We start from the raw sequence: 25,259 nt of genomic DNA, 5'->3' as shown, positions 1-25,259 counted from the left end.
TAGAGAAATATTATGAGTCAATTTAGGAAAACATACTATTTTTCTACCATTATTCCTCAGTGCATATTAGTATAATGAGTTTCAGTGTCTTAGAATTCTTGATTTTAAATATAGCTATTTAAGTTATGTATTTCCTACAGAAATAATATCAATAAAAGGGATGTACATCAACAACAAAACCATTCGATTAGCTTACATGATATGATCTGAGTAATCTAACAAGAGCTGTCTTCATGCTAGAAAGCTGGTAAGTGCTCAACCCTTGATACCTCAGCCATCCCAGTATGTTACTGGAGGATTGCTGGAGACTACTGGTCTTCAGTCCACATTGGAAGGCTAAAGGATCTGTGTTCTGGTATCAGTCAAGTCTGGTAGCAATACGGAGATGAACTCACGAGCAGAACAAGTAGGCAATCAAGCAAACAGCAAAAGCTTTTTCCTTGGCCTTGTTTATATCTGGCTACTGCTGGAAGGTGCTACCCACATGAAGGTGAGTCTCCCTGTGTCAGTTTTACCTAATCAAGAAAACCCCTCAGAATTGAGTGAGCCAGGGTTGTCAGCTACACTGGACCCATGGGGGAATCACAGACTAAACCATCAACCAAAGAGCATGCAGGGGCTGAACCTGTTCCCCCACTCATTCATAGCAAACGTGCAGTTTGGTCTTCATGTGGGTCCCCTAACAGTTGGAGCAGAGGCTGTCTCTGACTCTTGTTGCCTGCCATCAAATCCTCCTCTCCTTCCTGGACTGCCTAGTTGGGCTTCAGTGAGAAAGGAGGTGCTTATACCTACTTCAACTGGATCTCTCAGGGTGGGGTGCTGTAGTGGCATATTTTCCCCACTGGTTGAGAGGAGCTAAGGTGGGAGGAGTAAAAAGAGGAAGAGAAGGAGTAAGGAGAGGAGGAGCTAGGGGAGAGAGGATGAGAGTGGGGAACATGGCAGCGGACATGCTCATGTCTCTAGCAGTCAAAGGTAGTTGATATATCTAGGTTGGGTATTGGGTTACACCTCTGATTGTGTGGGCATCTTGTTATTGAGCATTACCAAACTTATAAAACCTTTGGATAATTTAAGCATTAGAGTCTCATTTCTACCAGGTTCTGCATGGATGGCGGGATGGTCTGGGCTCAGACCAGCCTTGTGGAGACAACGTAGAAGATTGGCAGAGCCATCTCCCACGCTGGTGTCTCCAGGGTGGCAGGGCCAGTGTCTCTGGCCACCTGAGCTGAGTGGAGGCTAAAGTATGATGCCGATACCGCTAGTGGCCACAGCATAGCCTAGTCGGGAAGATGGCGGCTGATTAAGAACAAGCCAGATTGAGTGCTGCCATTTTAAATATTAACAGTAACAGGGTGTTGCCCTAGGGGCCCTTCCCCTTCTTTGAGGAGAACGGAAGGTGGTAATTGGGGAAGGATTTGTAAGGGTGGGACTGGGAGGAGAGGAGGGAGGGGCACCTTGGCCAGGATGTAAAGTGAATAAATAAAATTTTAAAAAGAAATGAAAATTCCTTGTAGCCATGTCTAGACGTAACCTGATCTTGATAATCTCTGGTGGGAAGTGTGAGGTCAGTAGACTACACTTAAGGGCAGGGGATGAAAGTGGGTGGCATGCTGGTCGGTGGTGGCGCACGCCTTTAATCCCAGCACTTGGGAGGCAGAGGCAGGTGGATTTCTGAGTTCGAGGCCAGCCTGGTCTACAGAGTGAGTTCCAGGACAGCCAGGGCTACACAGAGAAACCCCATCTCGAAAAACCAAAAAAAAAAAAAAAAAAAAAAAAAAGAAAAAAAAAAGTGGGTGGCGGACTTGTGCCAAATGTAAGCTTGAGAATCCAACCGTCATGAAGTCACATCATATCTCTACTTCCAGATGCTTGGATGGCAATTGCTGCCTAGTCCCAGCAGTGAAAACACGACATTACTGTGTTTAATACTGGCTCACAGTTCCTCAGAACATGGCTAGACCATGTTATCTGTAGTCTGTTGTTGGGAAGTAGACCCTGAAAGGTAGCCTTGTCCCTGGTTGAGCTAAGGCTAGAAGCCCCAGAGACCCTGAAGGGATGGTAGGAGCTTTGCCTGCTCTTGGGCACCAGGCCCCTATCACTAGCCACAGACTCCTCACATATTTGTGGCCATCAGTCATGTAAGGGCAACACCCCAAGCCTTTTAACATTTAGATGAAGGAAAGGATGTGACCTGTGGTCACATAGGCTCAAAACAGATTGATTCCAGTTCTTATGAGGTACCTGGAGGGCTTAGCCAATAAGCTTTCCTTCCCAGACATTTTTCCCAGCAAAAGGTATTTAATCTCAGGCCTACCCTGAGAAGTGGGGTATGGTTTTACACATCTACTTTCCACCATGACAACTTTAAGACCATGGACGGCCTCTTTTCATCGGGAGCTGTTGTGGGGAGCCACAGAGAAGGCCTTTGCTTGGGAACCCCACAGCCCTAGCCTCTTCACAGGCCCCAGGGACCCCTGAGCCAGCTCTGGCTGTCCCTTGCTTTCCCACCCCCTGAGCTGTGTCCCAGGCTTCCCTACAGCCCAGCACATGCCTGGCAACCCTACAGTCTGTTACTGGAACCTATACATACAAAGAAGGTGCAAGAATACCTTTTCGGGATGGAACTGGTTCCAAATTTAGCACACTCGTTATGGAAGGAAGATGGGAGAATGTGGATTGCTTCTTGGGTAAACACAGAAATCATCTTAAAATAAAATTAGACCTTTAAGTGTCTGCTTTATCTTCTAAATGTTTTGTGTTTAATATTTAAACAAACATTAAAAACTTTAAAAACTCAGGTGTGAAGAATAGCATAAAATTTGAGGATTTTTTTGTTGTTGCATGCGTGTGCGTGTGTGTGTGTGTGTGTGTGTGTGTGTGTGTGTGTGTGTGTGTGTTTTAATTGTTTCTGCTTGAGACAGGATCTCATTGTATCCTAAGGTGGTCTTGAACTTATGGTAATCCTCCTGTTACGGGCTGTCAATTGCTGGGATTACAGGTACAAGCCACCATATTAGTTTGCAAAGACTTTCTAAGGACACATTCGTCTCTCCTAGGCTCTTGGGAACACCAGGTACAATGTACTCCAGGAGATGGCTGGATACTCCTGCTGCTTACAAGACCACATGCCACAGCAACAAAACCTGCTTTTTGACAGGGATCCACTGAGAAACCAGGCTCATGCCATTTGTAGTAGAAGTTCTGTAGTTTGGAGGACCTTGAAACTTTAGGAATGGGCCATTATCATGTGAGCATGTTGGTAGTTCACAACATGTGGGCCTCGAAACATTGTCTGTTGTTAGCCTGTTTCAGAACAGACCTGTACCTGGTGCTATGTCCTTAAGTGGTGAAGCCTGTGGGCTAGAAAAGACTGAGCAGCTGGACATAGCATCCTTCTGAGATACTCAGGCTCTAGGCATATTGCTGGGCTCCAGTTGTGCCTCTGCTTTGTATTTTTGATGTTCTGGCTTCAAAAGTAAATCTGATTTCATGTTTGATCGATATTGCTGGCATTCATACTTGTCATCTTATTTATTGCTTCCCCCCCTTCATCATAAATATTAGGTTAATCCATGTGGATCTCCTTTAGATCAGAATTGGCATATGGCAGAAGTTCCACAGGGATCAGTCTAATATGTATGATTGTGACAGAGACTGGCAGCTATCTTTGGCACTGTACAAGTTAATCTTGACTGTCAACCTGACAGGACCTAGAATTACCTTGGAGACAAATCTCTGGGCATGCTTCTGAGCAGTTTTCTCTACATGTGTGCTAGGGTTTGGGACTGTATCAAAAGGAAGTGGGCTGGACATTTAGCATTTAGTGTTCTCTTCTTCCTGACTATAGATACAATGTGACCAGCTTTATCGTGTTCTTGCTGCCATGCCTTTCTCACTATCCTGGACAACCCCTTGAACTTTCTTACATTGCTTGGGTCTAGTGTTTTATCAAAGCGGTAAGAAATCTAGTATGGTCATATGTGTATCTTTAAAACCCTACAGTTTCCACCTTCCCTTTACAGAGACAACAACAGACATTTGAAATAGGCCCACGAGATCTGAAGAAACAAAATGTACAAGAGAACCCTCTTCATGCCCCCTGGGGTGGTACCTTCCTGACTTTACCTGTTTCCTTCTGCACACAAGAGTGGGAAGCTGGAAATCAGAGCTGCCGGTTCACCAGGGTGGAGGGCTGGCAGCACTTGGTTCTGGTCACCCAGAGCAGTAAGTTGCCTCAGTGTTCCACGGGTAGATTTGTATTGCACATGAAAATCAAGAAAATAAATCCCTAGTTTGTTTAAACTGCCTTGGGTGAGTGTTGTATGAACTCCAAATCAGGAGTGCTTGACAGGTTGAATTATCCTTGCACTCCCAGGAAAAATACTTTACTCAACAGTGCTTTTATGTGAGGCAGCTTTCCTTTTCAGATGTGCAGGAAAAGCATATCTCAACAAGAGATTGTTTTGAGCAGCCTCATTAAACTTCCTTCTTGTCTTTATTTTTTTTCACCGTAATATTTTACAGCCAATCTCAGGCTTTGCACAATTTGCCTCATAAATTCTCTGAATGTGTTTCTAATCGTTACACTATCTTAAATAAAATAAGACAATGATTACACTTAAAAGTTTGTCCCAAGCATGGTGTTACATGCTTGTAACGTCAGTAGTTGGTAGGCTGGGATAGGAGGGTAAGCCTGGGCTTAGCTCAAAACACTTTCTTCTGGACAGCAAGATGTCTCAGCAGTTAAAGCTCTTGGCACAGAACAGTGACAAGTTGAGTTTGATCCCTGTGATCCACACACAGATGGTAGTGAACCAACTCCCAAAGTTCTCCTCTGACCTCCACACACATCTCATGTACATCAGACTCACACCATCAATAACAACAAACACCTTAAAATGAATTAAAATTCTAAAGTGTAAAATAAAGCTACTTAAAACAAACTCATTCTGTACCAGACTTAATTATGTTGATACTACTAAACTTACTAGCTGATAAATTTCGTTGACATCTACGATGATAAGACAGCTTTTATCTGAAAATACATTTTCACAGTGGTTTGTTTGAATCTGGTTTCAAACTAATTAATTCATATGTTCTTTAACACTCTCAATATATAACAAGTTCTTCCCTCTCTCCCACATGAATCTTTTGAAGAGACTGGGTGACTTGAGACATTCTGTACATTTGCCATGCATTTCAATTCATGTTTGTCTATCTCCCATTTCTCCTTTAGATGAGGAGAGGCTAGTTAAGACTCATGTTCCTTAGAAACACTGAGGGCTCCCTGTTGTGTTGTGGGCATTGCAGGTGCTTTAACTTTTCTCGTGAATGATCAAGAGTCTTAATGATTATTATCTGCTGTCTTAGTTAGGGTTTTACTGCTGTGAGCAGAGACCATGACCAAGGCAACTCTTAGAAGGACAACATTTAGTTGGGGCTGATTTACAGGTTCAGAAGTTCAGTCCATTATCATCAAGGTGGGAACATGGCTGCATCCAGGCAGGCGTGGTGCAGGAGGATCGGAGAATTCTATATCTTTATCTGAAGGCTGCTGGCAGAATACTGACTTCCAGGCAGCTAGGATGAGGGTATTGTGTTAAATCCCACACCCACAGTGACACACCAACTCCAACAGGGCCACGCCTCCTGATAGTGCCACTCCCTGGGCCAAGTATATACAAACCACCACGTCTACACTGTTTTTAATTTGCTCAGAGTTTTATACAATGCATTCTGATTGTACTCATGCCCTCCCATGACTCCTCCCAGATTCTCCCCCCACCTTCCTACCCGCCAGGCAGACTTCATCTTTGTTCTCTCCCTCCTCTAATTCTTTTTCTTTAAAGCCATTACGTCCAATTTGTACAGGCTAACCATTCCTGGGTGTGAGGCATGCCCTGGAGTCGTGCTTGATATATCAGATAGAAGAGAAATGAATTTCTCTTCTTCTAGCAGCAATCAGATATCAGTAGCTCCTCAGCTAGCAGTGAAGCTTTGGCCCCCAAGTTCTTTCTCCTGGCTGGGATTTTGACGGTCTTGAGCTTGTGCGTGCTGTCATAGTTGCTGTGAGTTACATGTTTACCTTTCCTGTTGTTTCTAGAAAACAGTTGAAATAATACACTACCTTCAGCTCTTATAAATTTTTTGGCCCCTTTTCTGCATAGATTCCTCAGCCTTGGGGGAAACATCCAGTTCAGGGCTAGGCACTCTAAAATCTCCTTTTCTCTGCACAATGAATCTACAACCCTGAGATTAAGAGCCTCACGATCTACCGACCGAGCTAGTCGTGAGCTCTTTGTGTTAGTTGTGATCTACTGCAAGAAGAAGCTTTGTTGATGAGGGTTGAGCAGCATATGGTCTAAAAATATGAGTTCTTGCAAGGATTTGCATGTAATCCTGCTCAGGGCCCATGCAAATCTTCTCTGTCATTACAGTTTTGGTATATGTTCTGCCAAAGCAAGCACGTCTACATTATTTTATACTGAGATAAGAAATGGCAATTTTCTAGACCCATCATTCTTTTGTATTGATCACATGCACTTTTATTATAAAGAAAATTTTGCTTCGAAAATCATTTACTGACCCAACCAAATATCTAATGCAGCAAGGTCGAGAAAAATGCTTAGGCTTCTCCACTGACCAGCTTTTAGAAGAATGACTTGCTGCCAGAATTCCTTCGTCATCAGGGATGTTTCTGAATATCATTATGTGTAAATCTCTGTTCTCTCTCTCTCTCCTTCTCTTGAATTTTTTTTTTTTTTAACAGAGGGTTTCTCTGTGTAGCCCTGGCTGTCCTGGAACTCACTCTATAGACCAGGCTGGCCTTGAACTCAGAGCTGCCTCCCTCTACCTTTCCAGTGCTGGGATTAAAGGCGTGTGCCATGACCACCTGGGGTGTGTCTATATTACTGAAATATTTTGTTACACTGTGGCCATTATTCTTTTTGATGCGCAAGTTTTTTCATCCTTGACTTACAGGAGCTTCCTCGGGTTTATTGTTATTTTGTTTTGAGACAGAGATTCACTTTTGATCCTTCTGCCTTTGTGACCAAGTGTTGAGTCACAGGTGTGTACCACCATGGCTGAGTAAGCCACAGATTTGGTCCTGTGACCCTTTGACAGGCCCTCTCCCCTTCTCCTGACAATGTATCCATGCCTGGTTTCTGTGCAATGACCATTGAGATACCCTTTGGTATGTAAGACCAAACCTAAATCCATACCCTGGTTTAGTCTTTTATTAGTGGTTAAAGCTCCAGACTTTCAGAGACTTACTTCTCATCTTTTAAACTAGAGTTACTACTGCCTGTCTCACACTGTCCAAGATGCCCACTAATAATGTACAGATTAGTTGTGCGAGTGAGTGTGTGGACCTGGATACTGGAGTGGCACACGGGGAAGTTAATACTCTAATATGGGGACAGAGAACATGGTACTCAGACTGGGGATTTCTGTTTCTGCTCCAAAGTCACTTGATTCTCAGATGTCCTGCCAAGAACCAGCCTCAGCTAGGTCCAGGTTCCTGAGAGAGGGTTGTCTGGGAGAGGGGCGAAACAAATGACATGAAGTCAAATCATGTGTCCAAGCTGGTGGCTGAGCTGGGTTTCTAGATTATTCTCCCTCTGTGTGTTCTGCTCTGCTCCAGGCAGTTTTTTTTTTTTTTCTTGATATTCTAAAAACTCTCTGGTTGAGACAGCTCTCTCTGCTAGTAAAAATCCCAAAAGCTCTCTGGATAGCTCATGGTTTTCTGATCAAAGTCTGAAAAGCCTCTATGAAAAAAATTCTTGGATCTTCCGATCAAGTCGAAAATCCTGTTAGAAAAAAAAATTCTAGAAGTAATTCTTTGGTTTTCCGATCAAAATCAGAAAGCCAGGAAAAATTCTAAAAGAGCTGTGTTCGCTCTTCAGACAGCCTTCTCCTTCTCCCGATAGCTGCTAGAAAACATTCTAAAAGAACAATGTCCGCTCTCTAAGTAATTTTGGGGATTTCTGACCTAACCCTAACCAAGTCAGAAATGCTGTTAGAAAAAATTCTTCAAGAGCTGTTTTCTCTCTCCAAGGATCTGTAGACAGCTCAGCTCTTGCTAGGAAACACATTTGAAGAACTGCTATTGCTGTCTGCTTGCCTGTCTCATGCAGACCCCAAAGCCCAGTTTCTTTATATACATGTCAATTTAGCTATTTATTCCAGGTTCCCTTTTGATTGTGCTATGAATCAGTGACCTTTGACCCTAGCCCCGTAATTCTTAGGAGGCAGCAAACACATTTTTGCAAAAGAACTCAGAGATCTGCCTGCCTCTGTTAAGCACAGATCAGCTGGGTGGGACCCCATCTTGAAATTGTCACTTCCACCACACTTGGGTCTGGACTTGGCTTTGTCCCAGGCTAACCCTTGACCTCAGGAATCGGCCTGCATTAATTTGTATCTTGCCTGTCTTTGTATCTTTCTGACTAGCTGACTCATGGTGTAGCTGTTTCTGTTCTTTAGATCTGTGAAGCCCCTTAAACAATTCATATTGCATCCTTATATTTTTGTATAGTTGAGAGATTATATATTTTTGAGCTCATGTTTTTAAGAGTTCTTTTCTACAGCCTTAAGGGCTGTCCTGAAAGTCCCAGCATTTACCATTTTGCTGAGACATTAGCCACACTCTTGCCTCCTGAACTCATGCTATTTCAGATTATCATGGCATCATTCACAGAGAGAACGACTCTGAGGAACGTGAAAATATGTACATTATCATACAGACAAGCTTTATGCCCATGGCAGCCATTGTATTGACACTTGTAGTGGCCCATGTTCACTGGCTCTGTCCCCACCAAGGCCATGCCAGACTCAGCAAGGACAGTAGATACTTACAGTTCAAATTAGGTTGAACTCTGGTGATACACATCCTTTGACACATGGTTTAGGACTTAGGCCCAGTTCTCCATAGCCTAGACTCTGCTCCATTGTCAGAAATGCAGATCTCTCCAAAGAGCTCAGTAGTTTAATTAATGAAGACACTCAAGTGTCCTTTACAATCCTCAGTCCGAAAGGCAAACTGTAAATTAGGCCCTCCCAATTGCTAATGAAAACAGAAAGGCTCCCTACAGGAACACCAGTGAATCGAACACAGTACAGCAAAGTGAGGGCTGAATGTGCACACCTGAGCACATTCAGATTTCGGGCTGCCCAGGGCAAAACTGGAGAGTCTGAGACAAACATAATCCCAGGCAGGCCAGACTCTTGGCTCGGTGTGCAATAGGGGTACAGGAGACAGCCCTGGCTGGGCAGTTAGCTGGTGACAGAAGAGTGTTCAGGGTGTGAACATTCCCAGGTGTTAGTTCTTTGTTTCATTAGACCACAAATGACAAGCTTATAGGAACTGTTTCATACCATTTGTTGGGTGTGGCTGCCTTAGGGATGGGATTGGTGGTGAGTCAGACTGATGGGTGTTGCTTTAGGTGTTCTCTCCCCTGAGCCTTCTCTTTTGGAAGATGTGAGCCTACGAACCCCTCCTGACACCAAGTGTTCCAGCATCCAGCCTCGGATGTCTCAGTCAGTCAGTCAGTCAGTCAGTCAGTCAGTCAGTCAGTGCATTGGCTGACCCTTTTTCTGAAGAAGGTTGAATACTCTCTGAGGAGCTGGCTTTAGGAGTTTTGTTGGTGTGAAGAGACAGGGTCTGTCTGTGTTTCCCAGGCTAGTCTTGAACTATTGGTTCAACTGACCCTCCTGCCTCAGCCTTTCAGGCATCGGGGCAGATTCTATCATTTCCTGGCTAAGGGACCTGAAAATATGGTTGAGGACTCAGGTCTTAAGGCCACAAGCACACCAGCTTGGCTTGGATGTACAAAATTATAAACTTACAAAACTATAATTTTTAATATTTGAATTAGTATTAAATATTTAAAAATATACATAAATAAAATATTTGAATAAAATATCTTAATATTTGAATTTTATTACCTGGCTGGTGCTTCAGAGGGTTATGGATTTTTTTTATTATTATGAATAACTTCTTGTTTACTGGTAAGAGGTTTGTGACAATACCTCCCACCCCTTACAGGGGCTGCCAGGTTTCTCAGTCAGGCGACTAAAAAGACCAGCAACTGCAGACCTTATTAGAAGGCTGTTCCATAGAGTCCAGGAAATGGTGCAAACAGGGACCAGAGCCATGAACATTGTGCTGGCTAAATTTATGTTCACTTGACACAAACTGTAGTCATCTGAGAGGAGGAAGCCTCAACTGAGAGACTGCCTCAGGCCTATATGGGCCAGCCTATAGGGCATTTTCCTAATTAGTGATTGAATGAGGAGAGCCCAGCCCACTGTGGATGCTGCTATTCCTGGGCTGGTGGTCTCCAGTTCTATAAGAAAGCAGGCTGAGCAAGCCATGGGGAAGCAAGCCAATAAGCTCCTCCATGGTCTCTGCATCAGCTCCTGCCTCCAGGTTCCTGCCCTGTGTGAGTTCCTGTCCTGCCGTCTTTTGGTGATGAACAGCAGTGTGGAAGTGTAAGCTGAATAAACTCTTTCCTCCCCAACCTGCTTGTTGGTCATGGTGTTTCACTGCAGCAGTTGTGACGCCAATTAAGACAAACACTAAGGACTGAATCTTGGTGCTGTAGCTACGTGACCACATCAGCCTCGTCCTTCCTAACTCTGTCCACTCACGCTCACATTTCAGGGAGGCAGTCTGTTTAGAGATGCATTGGGGTGTAAGCCTTGCTCACAACACTCTACAGACAAGAGTTCAAGATGAGAAATGCTAAAGGAAAACCAGAGTTCACTTGGCTACGGCATGGGGAAGGTCTGTGTAGACAACACCATGGCCAACACTTTCATCTCCACTACCACCTTTGACCACCACCCCATCATTACCACAGTCATTGTCCCCACCATCCCTTACACAGCCACCACCTCTATGGTCTACACTATCCAACTACTGTTACAACCATCATCACTGCCACCATCACTCTATATCCACCACTACCACTGTTACCTCCACTGTACCCATTATCACTGTAGCCTTTGTCATTGTGGCTGTCACTGTCACCACCATTACCATACCAGGCCAATAATTTCTACCACTTAATCCCATCACCACCAAGCCAACATTACCACCTCCATCATTACCACTGTTATTGACATACTTCCATCAATGTGTGTGTTGCCCCTGGAAGACAAGAGCACCAGATACACGTGGAGCTGGAGTTACAGGAAGTTGTGAGCCTTGACAACTCAATTCAGGTCTTTTGCAAAAGCAGTTATGTGCTTTCAACCATGGAGCCATCTCTCCAGCCTTGTGGTATTTTAAAAGACAAAATCAGAGGCGTGACAATACCATTTCAAACGATTTTGAGTTCTTGCTAAACATCACCATAATTCGGGTCAACTTTTATGTAATCCAGAGCACTTGACATGTGCAGTGAAATCACTGATAACCACAAGGTTACAGAACAGGCATGTGAGCCTTGTGACTGGGAGTAGACAGGACCTGTGAGGGAGCTATGTGGACTAGGGCCGGAATCCTCAGTTTAAGATTAGGATTTCAGATGATATGGATGTGCTGTCATCATGGGGAAAGAAAGATCTTGCTGACCCCAGAGATAGCATGTTATGGCCCAGGTGATTATCAGGAGACATGATAATATCTGACAAAAGCAACCAAACAACCCAAGAGAAGAAGAGTTTCAGGTTGTAGTCCATCACAGTGGGAAAGCCTTGCTATTCCTAACAACCTCCTTCTTCCCTGTTTGTCTTCTATATTCTCTCTCTCTCTCTCTCTCTCTCTCTCTCTCTCTCTCCCTCTCCCTCTCTCTCTCTTCTCTCTCTCCCTCACCCTCTCTTATCTGTCTGTTTGTCTCTTTCTTATTAGGGTTTTTTTTTCTATCTGACCTCATCAAAACTCAGATCCCAGAACAGGAGAAGCAGGTGGCACTGGCCACGACCTTCTGTTCTAGCTATAAGGCTTTACACTTCTTTCTCAGCCTTTATTATTTTTCCTGTGGTATAGGTGTGTGTATTAGCTGAGCGTGCATATGATGCGAGTGTATTTGTGTGCATGTATAGCATGGTGTAGAGGTCAGAGGCCATGCTTGGCTGTCAGTCCTTGACTTAGACTTTGAGACACAGTTTTCCTTTTGTTGTTTTTTTATAGCATATACCAGGCTAGCTGGCCCACAAACTTGCTTCCAGGTTCCTGGCTTCTTATTAAAAGGATTGAAATAATGGATCACACAGATTTGCAAAAGTAGCAAGGTAATTTTATTTACAGTGAGGCACCAGTACAGAATAGAGGGTTCTACTGGATTGACAGCGGGCTGTGAGGGAGGGCACTTGGGTCCTGACTATTGTTTGGGGCTTTCTTTTGTGGAGTCAAGAGGAGGAGGAATCTGTGGGGGTCCAGTGAGAGTGTTTGTCTGTGTTGATCAATAGACAAGATCTTATAATCATTTTCCATATAGCTTGTGCCCCTCCCCATAATTTATATGATTTTAATTATATGCTGTAGGCCGCCAACCTTATGTGGCTGAATAAAACGGCACCGCAGAGTTGACACGGCTGACTAAAACAATGCTGCGCTGCTTCAACTCTGCGGGCCAAGGGCGCACATTTGCGCGCGCCAGTCACTCTGAGGTGGCAATCCAAGATGGCGCCTGCCTAGGCTCTGGTAGGAACTACCAGAGGCCTGCGCATGCGCAGTTCAATTTGGCTCCATCCCCTCCCAAATGGGGCATGCAAATGAGGTACCACCAGGGTACCACGAACCTGACCAATCACTCCCTCCCGGGCGGGGTATGCTAATGAGCATGCTAATGAGGCATTGCAAATTGACCAATCGGACACCTCCATGCGCTTTGCCACGCCCAGGGCTGGGGGTATATAAGCAGCCCGTTCTGGGCATTCGAGGCAGTCTCTCCCAAGAAATCTAAAAGAGGGGAACCAAAAGGACCCAGGAAGTCACTCCCGGCCTGGAACACTGGTTCCTTCCTGTCTGGACCAGAGCACTGAGCAGATCTTGGGTAGCAGCTCTGTCCCCAACCTCCAAGAACCCAGAGGAAGCAGAGATCCCAGGCACTCTAACTTGGACAGTGTCTTAGAAACTAGTTCTCAGATCTGAGGCCTGGATCAGACCTCTGCCAGGTCTGCTGTTGTGTGGACCCCGGATTCCACTTGAGACATACTGGAAGATCCACTCAACCCAGAGCCACAGAGGAACAACTGAACTCAGAGTGTCAGACAACATATCCTGAGATATTCTAGAGGAGACACTGCACCCAGAACAGCAGACACCTAGCTGGACTACTACCTTGGAGGCACCATATCCTGAGGCATTCTAGAGGTACCACTGTAATCAGTGCAGCTGGAAAAGATCACAGAGACATCTGGACCCCTAGGAGATCAGACACAAGCTAGATAACAGGAAAGACAGGCTTCAGTCAGAGACAGCAAGTACAGGCAGCACTAGAGTTAACCAGATGGCAAAAGGCAAGAGCAAGAATGTAAGCAACAGAAACCAAAGTTACATGGCATCATCAGAACCCAGCTCCCCCATCAGAGCAAGCCCTGAACACCCCATCACATCAGAAAAGCAGGAATCAGAATTAAAATCACTTCTCATGATGATGATAGAGGGCTTTAAGAAAGACATAAATAACACTCTCAAAGAACTTAAGGAGAGCACTGGTAGACAGATAGAAACCCTTAAAGAGGAAACACAAAAATCCCTTAAGGAATTGCAAGAAAATGCAACCAAATGGGAAAAGGAATTAAACAGAACCATGCAGGATCTAAAAATGGAAGTAGAAACAATAAAGAAATCACAAAGGGACAATACCCTGGAGATAGAAAACCTAAAAAAAAGATCAGGAGTCATAGACACAAGTATCACCAACAGAATACAAGAGATGGAAGAGAGAATCTCATGTGCAGAAGATACCATGGAAAACATTGACACAACTGTCAAAGAAATGCAAAATACAAAAAGCTACTAACCCAAAATATACAAGAAATCCAAGACACAATGAGAAGGCCAAACCTAAGGATAATAGGTATAGATGAGGGGGAAGACTCCCAACTAAAAGGACCAGTAAATATCCTCAACAAAATTATAGAGGAAAACTTTCCTAACCTAAAGAAAGAGATGTCCATAAATATACAAGAAGCTTACAGAACTCCAAATAGTTTAGACCAGAAAAGAAATACTTCCCGCCATATAATAGTCAAAACATCAAATGTACAAAACAAAGGAAAAATACTAAAAGCAGTAAGGGAAAAAGGCAAAGTAACATATAAAGGCAGACCCATAATAATTACACCAGACTTCTCACTAGAGACCATAAAAGCCAGAAGATCCTGGACCGATATCATACAGAACCTAAGAGAACACAAATGCCAGCCCAGACTATTATACCCAGCAAAACTCTCAATCATTATTGATGGAGAAACCAAAATATTCCATGACAAATCCAAATTTACACAGTATCTCAACACAAATCCAGCACTTCAAAGAATAATTGGTGGGAAACTCCAACACAAGGAGGGAAACTACAACCTAGAAAAAGCAAGAAAGTAATCTTCCAAAACCCCCAAAAGAAGATAGTTACACAAACATATCTCCAGGGATGTTAGCCCAAAAGCTTGGATTAGCGAAGACTCAACCCACAGACCACATGAAGCTCATGAAGAAGGAAGACCAAGAGGGGATGCCTCAGTTCTACTTAGAACGAGAAACAAAAATGCTCAAGGGAGCAAATAGGGAAACAAAACATGGAACAGAAACTGAAGGAGGGGCCATCAGGAGACCATTCCACCTGGGTATTCACCCCATGTACAGCCACCTAAGCTAAACACTGTTGTGGATGGCTGGAAGTGCATAATGTGAGGAACATGATATAGCTGTCTCCTTAGAGGTCAGCCAAAGACTAACACACTCAGAGGACGATGCTCACAACTAACCACTGATATGATCAGGGGTTTCCCAATGGAGAACTTAGTGTGAGGACTGAAGGAGCAGAAAGGGTTATTGACCCCAGGTGGAAAGCAACAATACCAAACAACCAGAGCCCCCCAGGGTCTAAACCACCAGCCTGGGAACACATAGGGAGGGACCCAAGACTCCAGAGGTATATGTAGGGGAGGATGGCCTTGTCGGACATAGGTGGGAGAGGAGTTTCTTGGTCCCATAAAAAAAAAATGAACACACAGTGGGGGGGGGGAATGTGAGGGCGGGGAGGGGGATAGTGAGGGGGGTAGGTGCAGTCACTGCCTCATAGAAGCATGAGGAAGGGGATGGGATAGGAGGTTTCTGGGTGGTGGGAGGAAGTAGGGTAAGGGGATAAAATCTGAAACGTAAATACTACAACCAATTTTAACAAGAAAAAAAAAAGTCGTCAGAACCAACATCTTTAAAAAAAAATGTCAGGCCCCTGGGGGTGGGAAATTTTTTTTCTTGGTACTAAAACTTGTTCTGAGAATTGTATATTGCAGAATACACAGCCTTGGTGTATCTACTCATCAAGCATACTGAGCAGACCTGCCCAAACCTCTGATGTCCTGGAATTCCATCTGGATTCAGTGAAGACACAGTGTCAGAGGCTTATCAACTTACTCTTCCCCCTACTCCTCTTCTAAAATCTCAACGCCCTTAATCAGCTTGAAGAAGTTAAAGAAGAGTCAGTGCCCCTATTCCCTGAGCTTGGGGACTAATGTGGTTAATAATGGTCTGTCTTTCTAGGGAAAAGTAGTGGTTTTGTTGGAACAGGGGGGATTATCTAGGACTTATTTCATAGCCATAACCTATTGGTAGAAATCTGTATAATTATTATCAAGATGAAGTTATAATTTCTTAAATGTTACAAAATTTACTTTGATTTCAAATTTAAGGTTTTCATTGGTATGAGCCTCTTATTAATATAAAAATGAGATGAATATCGATACTCTCATGGGCATTGTGCCTGTATAACACATTTAGGAATACAAGGCCTAGACCCAACCCTTTTTTAACTTTTTTAACTGATTTGGGACGGTTAACCTATGAGTTAAGGGACTATAGCAAATTCATGGTTTTGAGTTTATTGTTAGGGTGTTTTCCATATTTTATTTAGAAATAGCTGAGAGGAGTGAACAGACAACAGTCCAGGTTACCTTACATGGATAGTTGGTTTTCAAAACATCAGAAGTCCATAGAACTGATGCTACAAATATTTATATATTAATGTTCATTTTGATTAGAGACCTGTCTGCTCCTGACAGCTTCCTGTCGTGGATTCTAAGAAGAAATTGAGCATCCTTGGAGATACTCCAGTTGTGTGGTGACAGCCACTAGGCAAGAATTAATTGCCTCTCTCCATCTACAGACAAATTACTGTCCAGAAAAGGACACACATGCAGAATAGTCGACTGATTATATCTGCCTAGACAGAGTAATCAGCCCTTAATAATCCTGCATCACTAAGGTCTGTCAGATGATTCTGGGCCAGAAGGCTAAAGATTTGATGCTCCAACGTTCGGTAGTATAGGGGTTTTTCAGGCGTTCAGCGGTCTCTATAAATTGGCTAAGTTTTAGAAGCTATGCTTAGTGCTTCCCATAACTTCAGTTAACTCAGTCATTCTGGATTTCTGATGGGGTTGAAGACCTATAGTCTCATAACCAATCCTGGCTATTTACTTTGAAAGAAAAGATCTGAGTAGATGGTTTTCAGCTGACATTCATTCTAAAGCCAAAAAGCCAGGATCAAAAGTAAGTGTTTTAGTTAGAAGAGATGACAGAGGTTCTGGTTAGTCAACAGAATGATGGACTGGGTATTAGGACTATCTTGTACCTCACTGGTACAATTAGGAATAAGTATGCTCTAATTGTATTTTGAGAGAAAAGTTCTACTTTAACAGGAAGAGTGATATGTAGGAGGAGCTAAGTGGGAAGGAGTACTGACAGGAAGAGATAGAACAAGGAGAGAAGATGAAGAGGAGAAGCTAGGTGATGAGAGAGAGAAAGAGAGAGGGGGCATGGAGGCAGATGTTCACAGGTCTCCACCAGTCAAAGATAGTTTTTATATCTAGGTTGGGTATTGGGTTACGCTTCTGATTGAGCATTACCAAACTTATAAATCCTTTGATTAACATTTAAAAAAAATCATATAAAAGCAGAAAGGAAAGGGGTGCATGGGACGGGGTGTTCTAGGGAGGGGAAATGTGGAAAGGGGATGGCATCTTAAATGTAAATAAAATATAAAAGAAAAAAAAAAAGAAAAAAAAAGAAATCTAAAAGAGCGCTTCCACAATAAAGGCTGTTGAGAAGGATCCGATTTGTCGCGTCTTCCTTGCTGGACAAGCGGGGCGTGACAATATGCATACTCAATTACTCATATAGTGTAATAAATAGATTCTTCCTAAAAGTTCACTTGAGAACACAGTTTTCATTGTTTTGCCCTATTGCACATGTACCCCAAACCAATTCAGACTGCCCCTCCAGAATATATTGGGAATACATTTGGGTATAAACTGTCCGAGTTTGATGGTTGGTAAGGGGAGGAGAATCTTAACCCGTTGTTCAGAGCCTGTTGAGGTTGCTAGCTTATTGTTCTCAGAGAGGGACGTGTGTGCATAGTTTGGGAAAATAAAAAACTCAGCAGCGGTGCAGGCTGCTAAGTGCACTGTTAGAACAGGAATGTGTGCACGACCTAAACCAAGTACAGTTCCAGGTTAGTAAGTTGTTCCCTTTGCATGACTGCCTCACTTCTGGTGATTCTCCTATCTTTCTGTAGGAGCAGCCTTACAGACTTGAGCTGCTATGCCTAGCTTTACCTGGGTTCTGGGAATCAAACCCCACACTTACATGGAAGTGCTTTGCGTACTAAGCTGCCACCTCCCCAGACCCTGTGCTGTTTCTGTTGTGATCCTTGCAGTCCCTCCCACGCCCATGCCCGTTTCTCTTTTCCTCTCAGGCATTTTCTTCTGCCTTCAAGTTGACACAGAGCTCTAAAGTTCAGACCGTTGCCATGAGATAGGACCTTGCTCAGGAAAGAGTTAAGCAGCAAGTCAAATAATGACAGGACAAATAATCCCGGCCTAGAATCTGTCGAACAATAAACAAAGCTAGATGAGGAGAGAGATACCACAGCCCAAAGCAAACAGTGCTCCAGGATGTAGGCCCAGGAAGCCCAGGTAAACTCCTCTGGGTCTTCCTGGTGCCCTACTTAGCTGCCTATGGTTGTGACAGATGGTGTGGGCTCTACAAGTCCCTGGGTCATTGCAGGTATGATCAGATCTGGCTTGGCAGAGAGGTGACCCTTCTACATTGGAGGTGTAGCCCCCCTCACTAAGGTTGGGTGCAAGGTTACTTAGCTGTTCCTCTGTGCTGGAGAAACTGAATTAGGGCAAACTGATAAAGCCTTCTGAAAACGCACTGAACAGCCCTCAACGTCTGAATACCACTGTCATGAAGAACCTAACCTGTGTGTTTTCTTTCCCTGTTGTTCTTGTCCCCAGGTTCATGACATGACTGTTAGGATCTTGGAGGACATATCAGTCCACCCAGGCTGTCCTGTGCTACTCCATCTACCCTTCACTCCCCCCACCCCCCACCCCTGTGCTCACTCATGTTTCTGCATCTGGGATCAAGGATATTCTAGACAAGCTGAGGCATGATGCTCAAAGCAGTTCTTGGAGTCTGCAAGAGAATCAGTCAAATTGATGTCTGCTTAAGGGTCTTACACTGGGGTTAGAATGTTCTAACCGCTAATGCATAGATAGTCTAGGCTACTGAAAACTGCAAGCAGAGCCAACGAAGATGGTTAACTTTATTAGGCTTACCATCCATCCTTCTTCCTAACCAGATGGGCATTTTCAGGACCATTGGCGACATGGGGTAGAGGACCGTGTTGCTGTGAAGTGCTGTGGTGTTTCTTCTGGAGTACGGCTTTTTCTCCTAAGGTGAATTCTCACTTCCCCAGTTGGGGACACAAGGTCTGAAGGAGAGGCTGAAATAAAAGGTTTCAAAGGTGAATCGGGATAAGGCCCAACAAAGGTGTCAGAATAGATGCCAGCATCTTCAGGCCCAACACCTAGTTTTGTTAGGTGTAGATAGGCTGGACAGAAAGATAGCTCCCTCACTGCCACCCCAAGCCCCAGTCGGACCAAATAGAGGCAGTCTTTCTCTAAGGGACCTTGTGACAAGGGGTATTAAAGGGAGGGATTGAAGGAAGTGGGAGGGCTGGCCAGGCAGGGTAGGGGAAACTCATGAGGGTGGCTGGGCTCCTGCAGTGCCACAATGACATCAAATAGGGGAGGAAGTGGGCTGTTCCCTCACATGTAAGCATGCATACCTTGAGACTGTTACACTTAAAACAAACCCACTCATATACACACACAGCCTCCCACAGGCTTCGGATGCTAGGGGTCCCGCTCCACTGAATCCTGCCTTTGTATAGACAAAGGTCTTTCAGAAAGTGGCCTGAGAACCTGCACTTTGATCCCTCAGCACTGGCCATTCCGGCGATAAATTGAACTGTGAACATGGAAGGCACCCAGGTGAACAAGTCTGAGATTCGGACTTGACCACATCATGGGGTTCACTCCACGGTCACCCTGGCTCCTTTTGTACTGTTTGAGGACTCCCATCTGGATCTCCCAATCCATCAGCGTCCTCTTTAGACCCTGCACGAAGTTTTCCTCTCAGGCCTAACTGCCTACCATCGGATGCAGCTCCCAGTGGATTTATGTATGCCTGCAGACCCCAACAGCTGCCACCACTTACTGCGGACAGTACAACTGAATAAGGGTGAATTTGGTGTTTCAGCAGCACAACCACACCTCCAAGTGTCCTCTCTCCACAAACTCATCTCGACACTGCAGAGTGACCCTCGAAGGACCCAGGCAGAAGGGATCACAGCTTGCGAGACTGAAGCCTGCTTCTCGGGAGCGAGCACCTCCAGCCCATCCCCGCGAGGTGGGCGTGCCTGAGCGTGCATGGCTGGCAGAGGGCGTGGTCATGGGCGGGGCCGGCGGCGGGGTGGGGCCGGCGGCGCTGTCCGGTGCTGAAGCTCGGCCGGCGCCGCCGCAGGAGCGCTGAAAGCGCCGCAAGAGGAGCTGGCGCCGCCTGGCTAAGTCCCTATCGGTCCTCGCTCCCGCGCGGCCATGGACTGAGCGCCAACCGGCTGCGGGGATGGGGCCGCCGCTCCCGCTTTTGCTGCTGCTGCTGCTGCCGCCGCCTCTGCCTCGCGCTCTGCCTGCCCCCGCGTCTGCCCGCGGCCGGCAGCTCCCGGGGCGCCTGGGTGAGTGAGGGGCGCAGGGATGGGAGCAGGCGCTGGGTTCTGTGTGCCCGTGCGCAGCCGCAGGGCCCGCGGGCCCCGCCGTGCGTCTTCCGGTCCTCGCCTGCTACGTGGGGCGGGTCTCGGCCCCCCCCCCCGCCGCCTCAGTTTCCCTCCCCGATGACCGACCCCACCCCCTTTGGCTATGGGCTCCTGCGTCAGGGATTAGGGACCTGGGGCAGCTCAACCATACGATTGCCCACGCCCCGCGTGTTTGTGCACCCCCGAGTGTCCACGCTTTGCGCGTGCCCCAAGTCTCTATGAGCCCTGCCTGCTCTCGTGTTCCCTACGTGTGTCCGTGCGCTCCGCGTGCTACCTGAAGGGCCAGGACGTGGCTTAGTGAGTGGCTGGGCCCTTCCATGGAGGCTGTCCTCTCCTGCTACCCTGCGCTGCCTTTTTCCTCTCACGAGGCAAATCCTCGGTCTGCCGGTGAAGTCTGGACGACATTTTCCTTTCCTGACACGCGGAAGGAAAAGGAAAGGCGACAGGGAGGGAGGGCGGAACTGGTGGCCTTTCTGACATGGCACCTCCCTCCTGCTAATCTTGTCTGTTAAGGAGATTTGCCACAAAACCAATGTTTGTAAGAGGCTTTGGGGCCAGAATTACCACACATATCGGACTAGAATAATCAGTGTTTGAGGAGAGAGTGTGCATGCCTGTGGATGGTAGGCAGTGAGGGGAGAGTTACAGCCTTGGCCGGAGCTCCCCTCAGGCTCCACACCTTCTTCCTCCCGCCTCTGGTCTTCAAAGGTGTTTCAACTCAAAACTCAAAGAAAGGGACTGCAGGGAAGGAGGCAGCTTAGCCTTCCCAACCCTTTGGCTGGCTTAGTTAGGGCTGGTTCCCAAGGCTCTCCTGGCTTCCTCATCTCTCCACACTGAGGGTCTAGTTCAGTTTGCAGGAAATACTTAGGATGGAAAGGAGGCCCTTGCCTACAACCTGAGACTCCTTGAACAGGTTTTTTTTTTTTTCCGTTCTACTTTCCCCATGACCAGCTCACAGGCCCCTTATTCCTTAATAAGTGGCTAAATGTGTCCTTCTCTCAGTAGGGGTGTGTGTGTTCTGGGGGTGGGTAAAGCTTTTCCCCTGTTCACCCCAGATGAACCCAGAAGACTAAGATATACATCAATTTTCTCTCTATTCCTTTCTTACTGGCTAGAAACTGGCCTGTCACTTCATGGGAGAGCTGATTGCCCAGATAGCCAGATGTCACCCTTCACATGCACAAGACTGGAAACAGGTCAGGGAGAAGCAGGACAGCAGAGGTGGACCTGCCTTGTGACAGCTCCTCCTGAGCTGCTTTCCAAGGTAGTTGACGGCTCATAGCATTTTACCAAAACCACAAAGAAAGGGGAAGAAGGTTGGGGGTGAGAGACTGGCAAAGGTAACCCAAAGATAGGAATGTCTGGGAATAAGTCATCCTGGACACCTGCCTAACACAACAGTGTTCTCTTGACAACAACCAAAGTTGAGCCATGTCATCAAAAGGTGTGACTTGCATTGCTGATCCATCGTAAACATGGCAGAAGTATTGTCTGATGGCTCAGCCAGGAGGGTCAGGTTAGTGACTTGTCTATCTTGGGGTAGGCATGCTGTCACTGACTGATATAATGTGTCATAAGCCAGTCTCAGGAATGTTTGTTTTGTGGGGCAATAGTACAGACCTAGGCTTTGTCAGGAATGCTTTGAAGGCAACATTTACAGCCCTCTGTTCCGATGCACTTGGACCTGGCTTCTGCCATATGCACCGATCCCAGCATCCCCTCCCCTTGTGCTGACTGCATGGCTCTCCCTGAGTGCTGCCACCCATTCATTGGACACCAGAGACTACATATGGCCAATAACTTTGTGAAAGGTAGCTGCTGCTATGCTCTTGTCTTGTAACAGCTCAACTCAAATAATTATACATAATCAAAGAAACAAAAGGAGAAATCTGGAAAAGCTGAGGCATCTGTTGTTTCTTTCTCTTATTTCCTTTCAGTGCTGGGGATTGAACCCATGGCTTTGTGCCTGCTAAGCAAGCCCTCTACCACTGAGCTACATCCCAAGCCCCAACACTTTTTTTTTTTTCATTTAGCTATTAACACTTACTCTTTGGTTGAGGCTTGCAGGACAGATGGTTGAAGGAGAGCCACACTTTGTTTGTTTGCTTGTTTTTCTTCATCTATTGCATTAAATACCCTTGTGGGTTAGAACCGGGGCTGGATGTTATCAGAATGGAAGGATTGATTCTTCCTACATGGGACACCTTGAGTGAGCAGGGCATACTTCCTATTTAAATGGTTCCGAAGCTGTCAGTGAGGCCATCATTGGTATCCCTGGGGTTGTCTCAGCTCTTTGAACCATTCAATGAGGTTGGATATTGCCTCCATCTTGCCTGGTTTCACACTACTCTCTATGGAACTTTGCACCCTGCACTGTGACACCCTTCCCGCACTCCACTTCTGCTGTATCTCTGGCAGGAAAGAATCCCTGATAGCCTGAATGATCTATGAGACTAGCCATTGCTTAATTGGAGGAGACAATCAATCTCATGATAGCCCATTGACTGTCTCTTTATATTCTCCCGTTTTTTTTTTTTTTTTTTTTTTTTTTTTTTTTGGGTGTCCTTGATTCTCCAGTCTCCCATCCTCTGCCTCTCTCTGGAATTTCAGGACCCCATGCTGTCCAGATCCTGAGGACTTCTTCCTGAGGTCTCACTTGAACATGAACTACCATTCTGTAATCCCATGGAGGCCTGTTTGTGAATTTGCTCAGATATCCTCCACACCAAAGGGGCAGGTGGATAAAGAACCCTGCTAAACCCTGGATGAAGTAACAGGCCCAAATTTGCCAAAGCTCGAGCCTACCTTTTACACAAAATGTTCATTCTGACCCTTTGTTCTTGCCTCCCCACTTGCCCACGCGTGCTTTCATTCACCAGTGAGCCCACGCAGAGCTAAGATACAGAACTGGCAGAGGCAGGAGTCGGCTGGCTTTGTGAACTGCATGGCGTGATTGTTTATTTTTAAATCAAAGGATTCTTCCTCCCACAAAAGCGCAGATCCATGTTTGCCTCGAGAGGCCTGGAGATTTTCATTCTGTCGGGTTCTACAGAAATGAGCAGCCCACCCCTACCCTGGAGCCGAAGCCTGGTGTCTGTGAGCTGGCTCTGCTGGTGACTGTGTGTCTGCATCTGCCTCAGGTGCTGGGATCTAGGCAGAAATGGGCTCTGTGGAGAACTATGGTCTTCCAGCAGAAAAAAGTGCCAGACAATGGGGCTCCTGCACAGAACCAGACGTCCTAGCATGGAGCCTTGAGGTTACTGCTGTCCAGAGATGGCAGTTCTGGTGTCAGCCTGTGAGAGATAGGCAGGGAAGAAAAAGATGTTCTAAATGGCTTCTTTTTGCTGAGCCTTGCTGTGCATTTCAAAGCCTGCAGCTATTTTCCCAAAGCAGACTTGCTTGACAAGGTTACCAATTGGAGATCTGTGTCCGTTGTCTCCTTACCATCCCTTCCCCAGGAAGAGGAGACTACTTCATCTGTATCTGCTTCCTCCTGGGTGGCCTTGGGCTCAGCCTGCACACACTGCTGGCTGAGACACCTTATGGATTTCCAACTATGTTGTTTTTACTTTGGGCTCCCATCCCCTGGGAAGACCAAGGATGTAGCTTGAAGTCAGTCAGATGGAGGGTAAGTGGTGGTGTTTAGTTCAAGGTCTGATGCTCTAATCAACTCTGGGGTTCCTGTATATTCTTTTATGTGGTAATTTCTTTGTTTTATGAATGTGGGGTAAGAAAGAGGAGAGTAGGAAGGAGGGCTGTGTCACTTGACTTTCCCTCTTCATGGTCTTATTAAGAAGTGTTGCTGGGCATGGTGGCAAATGCCTTTCAACCCAGCACTTGGGAGGCAAAGTCACGGTGATCTTTATGAGTTCAAGGCCAGCTTGGTCTACATAGTGAGTTCAAGAATATCCAACACTACATAGCGATATCTTGTCTCTAAATAAGCAAGCAAGCAAACAAACAAACAAACAAACGGAAGGGAGAAGTAATAGATGGGTTGTTATTACTGTTTCTTGGAGCACCCATCTAAAATCACGAGTCCTCAGTGTGTGCTGGCTGAGGAAGCCATAAGGAGCAGCCAGTAGGCAGTGCTCCTCCATGGTTTCTGCTTCACTTCTTGTCTCCAGGTTCCTGCCCTGACCTCCTTCAGTGATGTAGCATGACCTGATATTTGTAAGCTGAAATAAACTCTTTAGTCTCCAATTTGCTTTTGATCATAGTGCTTAACCACAAAAGTAAAAAAGATGTTTTTAACTAAGTGTGCCTTAAGCTAAGTGCAACTCTGGCTTTGGGAGGCAGATATTTAAGGATTGCCTGAGTGTGTGCAAGTCTCGGTAGCTTAGGTGTATTTTGTGTGTGTAAGGCACTCGAGAGCTGCAAGAAGAGGGCAGAGGTCTCACTTGGTCACACCCGAGACAAAGGCTGGTACACCCGAGCTAGCCAGAAGGTTGCCTTATCTCTTCTGACAAGATGTTCTGTCTCCCACAGAAAGCCAACAGCTGACTGTGTGGATAGCTCTAGCTCCACTCAAAAGCACCTGGCAGCTGTTTTCACGTTACTCTAAATTGACCTTGGTAAATGTAGACCCAGCTGGACTTCCTGTTTCTGATCGTGGTTGATAGAAGGCCCCAAACAGCTGTTTTCTCTGCTGCCTGGAAACAGTGCAGAAAGTTCCTCCAAGGAAGGTTTTTTTCCCCCCCTTTCTTTTAACCCATGCTATGTCTAACAGCCCTGCCAGCTGCCTTTTAAATATCTAGGGCAGGAAGTAAAGTGAATGAGGCCTCCTGGGAGCAGCTCCCCATCACTGCAGTTAAGAACCTTTCCTGAGATAGCCATATCCAAACCTATACCCGGCCAATGGTGACATGTCCATTTCTAGAAGTGACCTTTGATCTGGGACCTTTCTCTCCATAGCTCTGGGCTTTG

At 45.7% G+C, this 25,259-nt stretch overlaps 1 protein-coding gene and 2 non-coding genes across 3 annotated transcripts in view; 1 reads left to right on the top strand and 2 right to left on the bottom strand.

Annotated features, from left to right (window-relative positions):
* Window positions 1–6,363: 6,363 nt before the first annotated feature.
* LOC143437198 (U6 spliceosomal RNA) lies at window positions 6,364–6,467 on the bottom strand. The gene has a single exon (XR_013106811.1). It is a non-coding gene; the product is annotated as a U6 spliceosomal RNA (small nuclear RNA).
* Window positions 6,468–7,842: 1,375 nt separating this feature from the next.
* Window positions 7,843–7,902, bottom strand: LOC143437204 (U7 small nuclear RNA). The gene has a single exon (XR_013106816.1). It is a non-coding gene; the product is annotated as a U7 small nuclear RNA (small nuclear RNA).
* A 12,117-nt stretch (window positions 7,903–20,019) lies between these two features.
* The window catches only part of Ptprn2 (protein tyrosine phosphatase receptor type N2), a 747,342-nt gene continuing 742,102 nt past the window's right edge, over window positions 20,020–25,259 (top strand). The window contains exon 1 of the mRNA XM_076920936.1: window positions 20,020–20,255. Within this exon, the coding sequence (XP_076777051.1) occupies window positions 20,147–20,255 (109 nt within the window). The 5' untranslated portion in view covers window positions 20,020–20,146. The remainder of the gene's footprint in view (window positions 20,256–25,259) is intronic.

The sequence above is a fragment of the Arvicanthis niloticus genome, chromosome 23, assembly GCF_011762505.2.
Source record: "Arvicanthis niloticus isolate mArvNil1 chromosome 23, mArvNil1.pat.X, whole genome shotgun sequence".
Classification (NCBI taxonomy): domain Eukaryota; kingdom Metazoa; phylum Chordata; class Mammalia; order Rodentia; family Muridae; genus Arvicanthis; species Arvicanthis niloticus.
The sequence above is the reverse complement of the archived record's forward strand: the minus strand, read 5'-3'. Positions and strand labels throughout refer to the sequence as shown.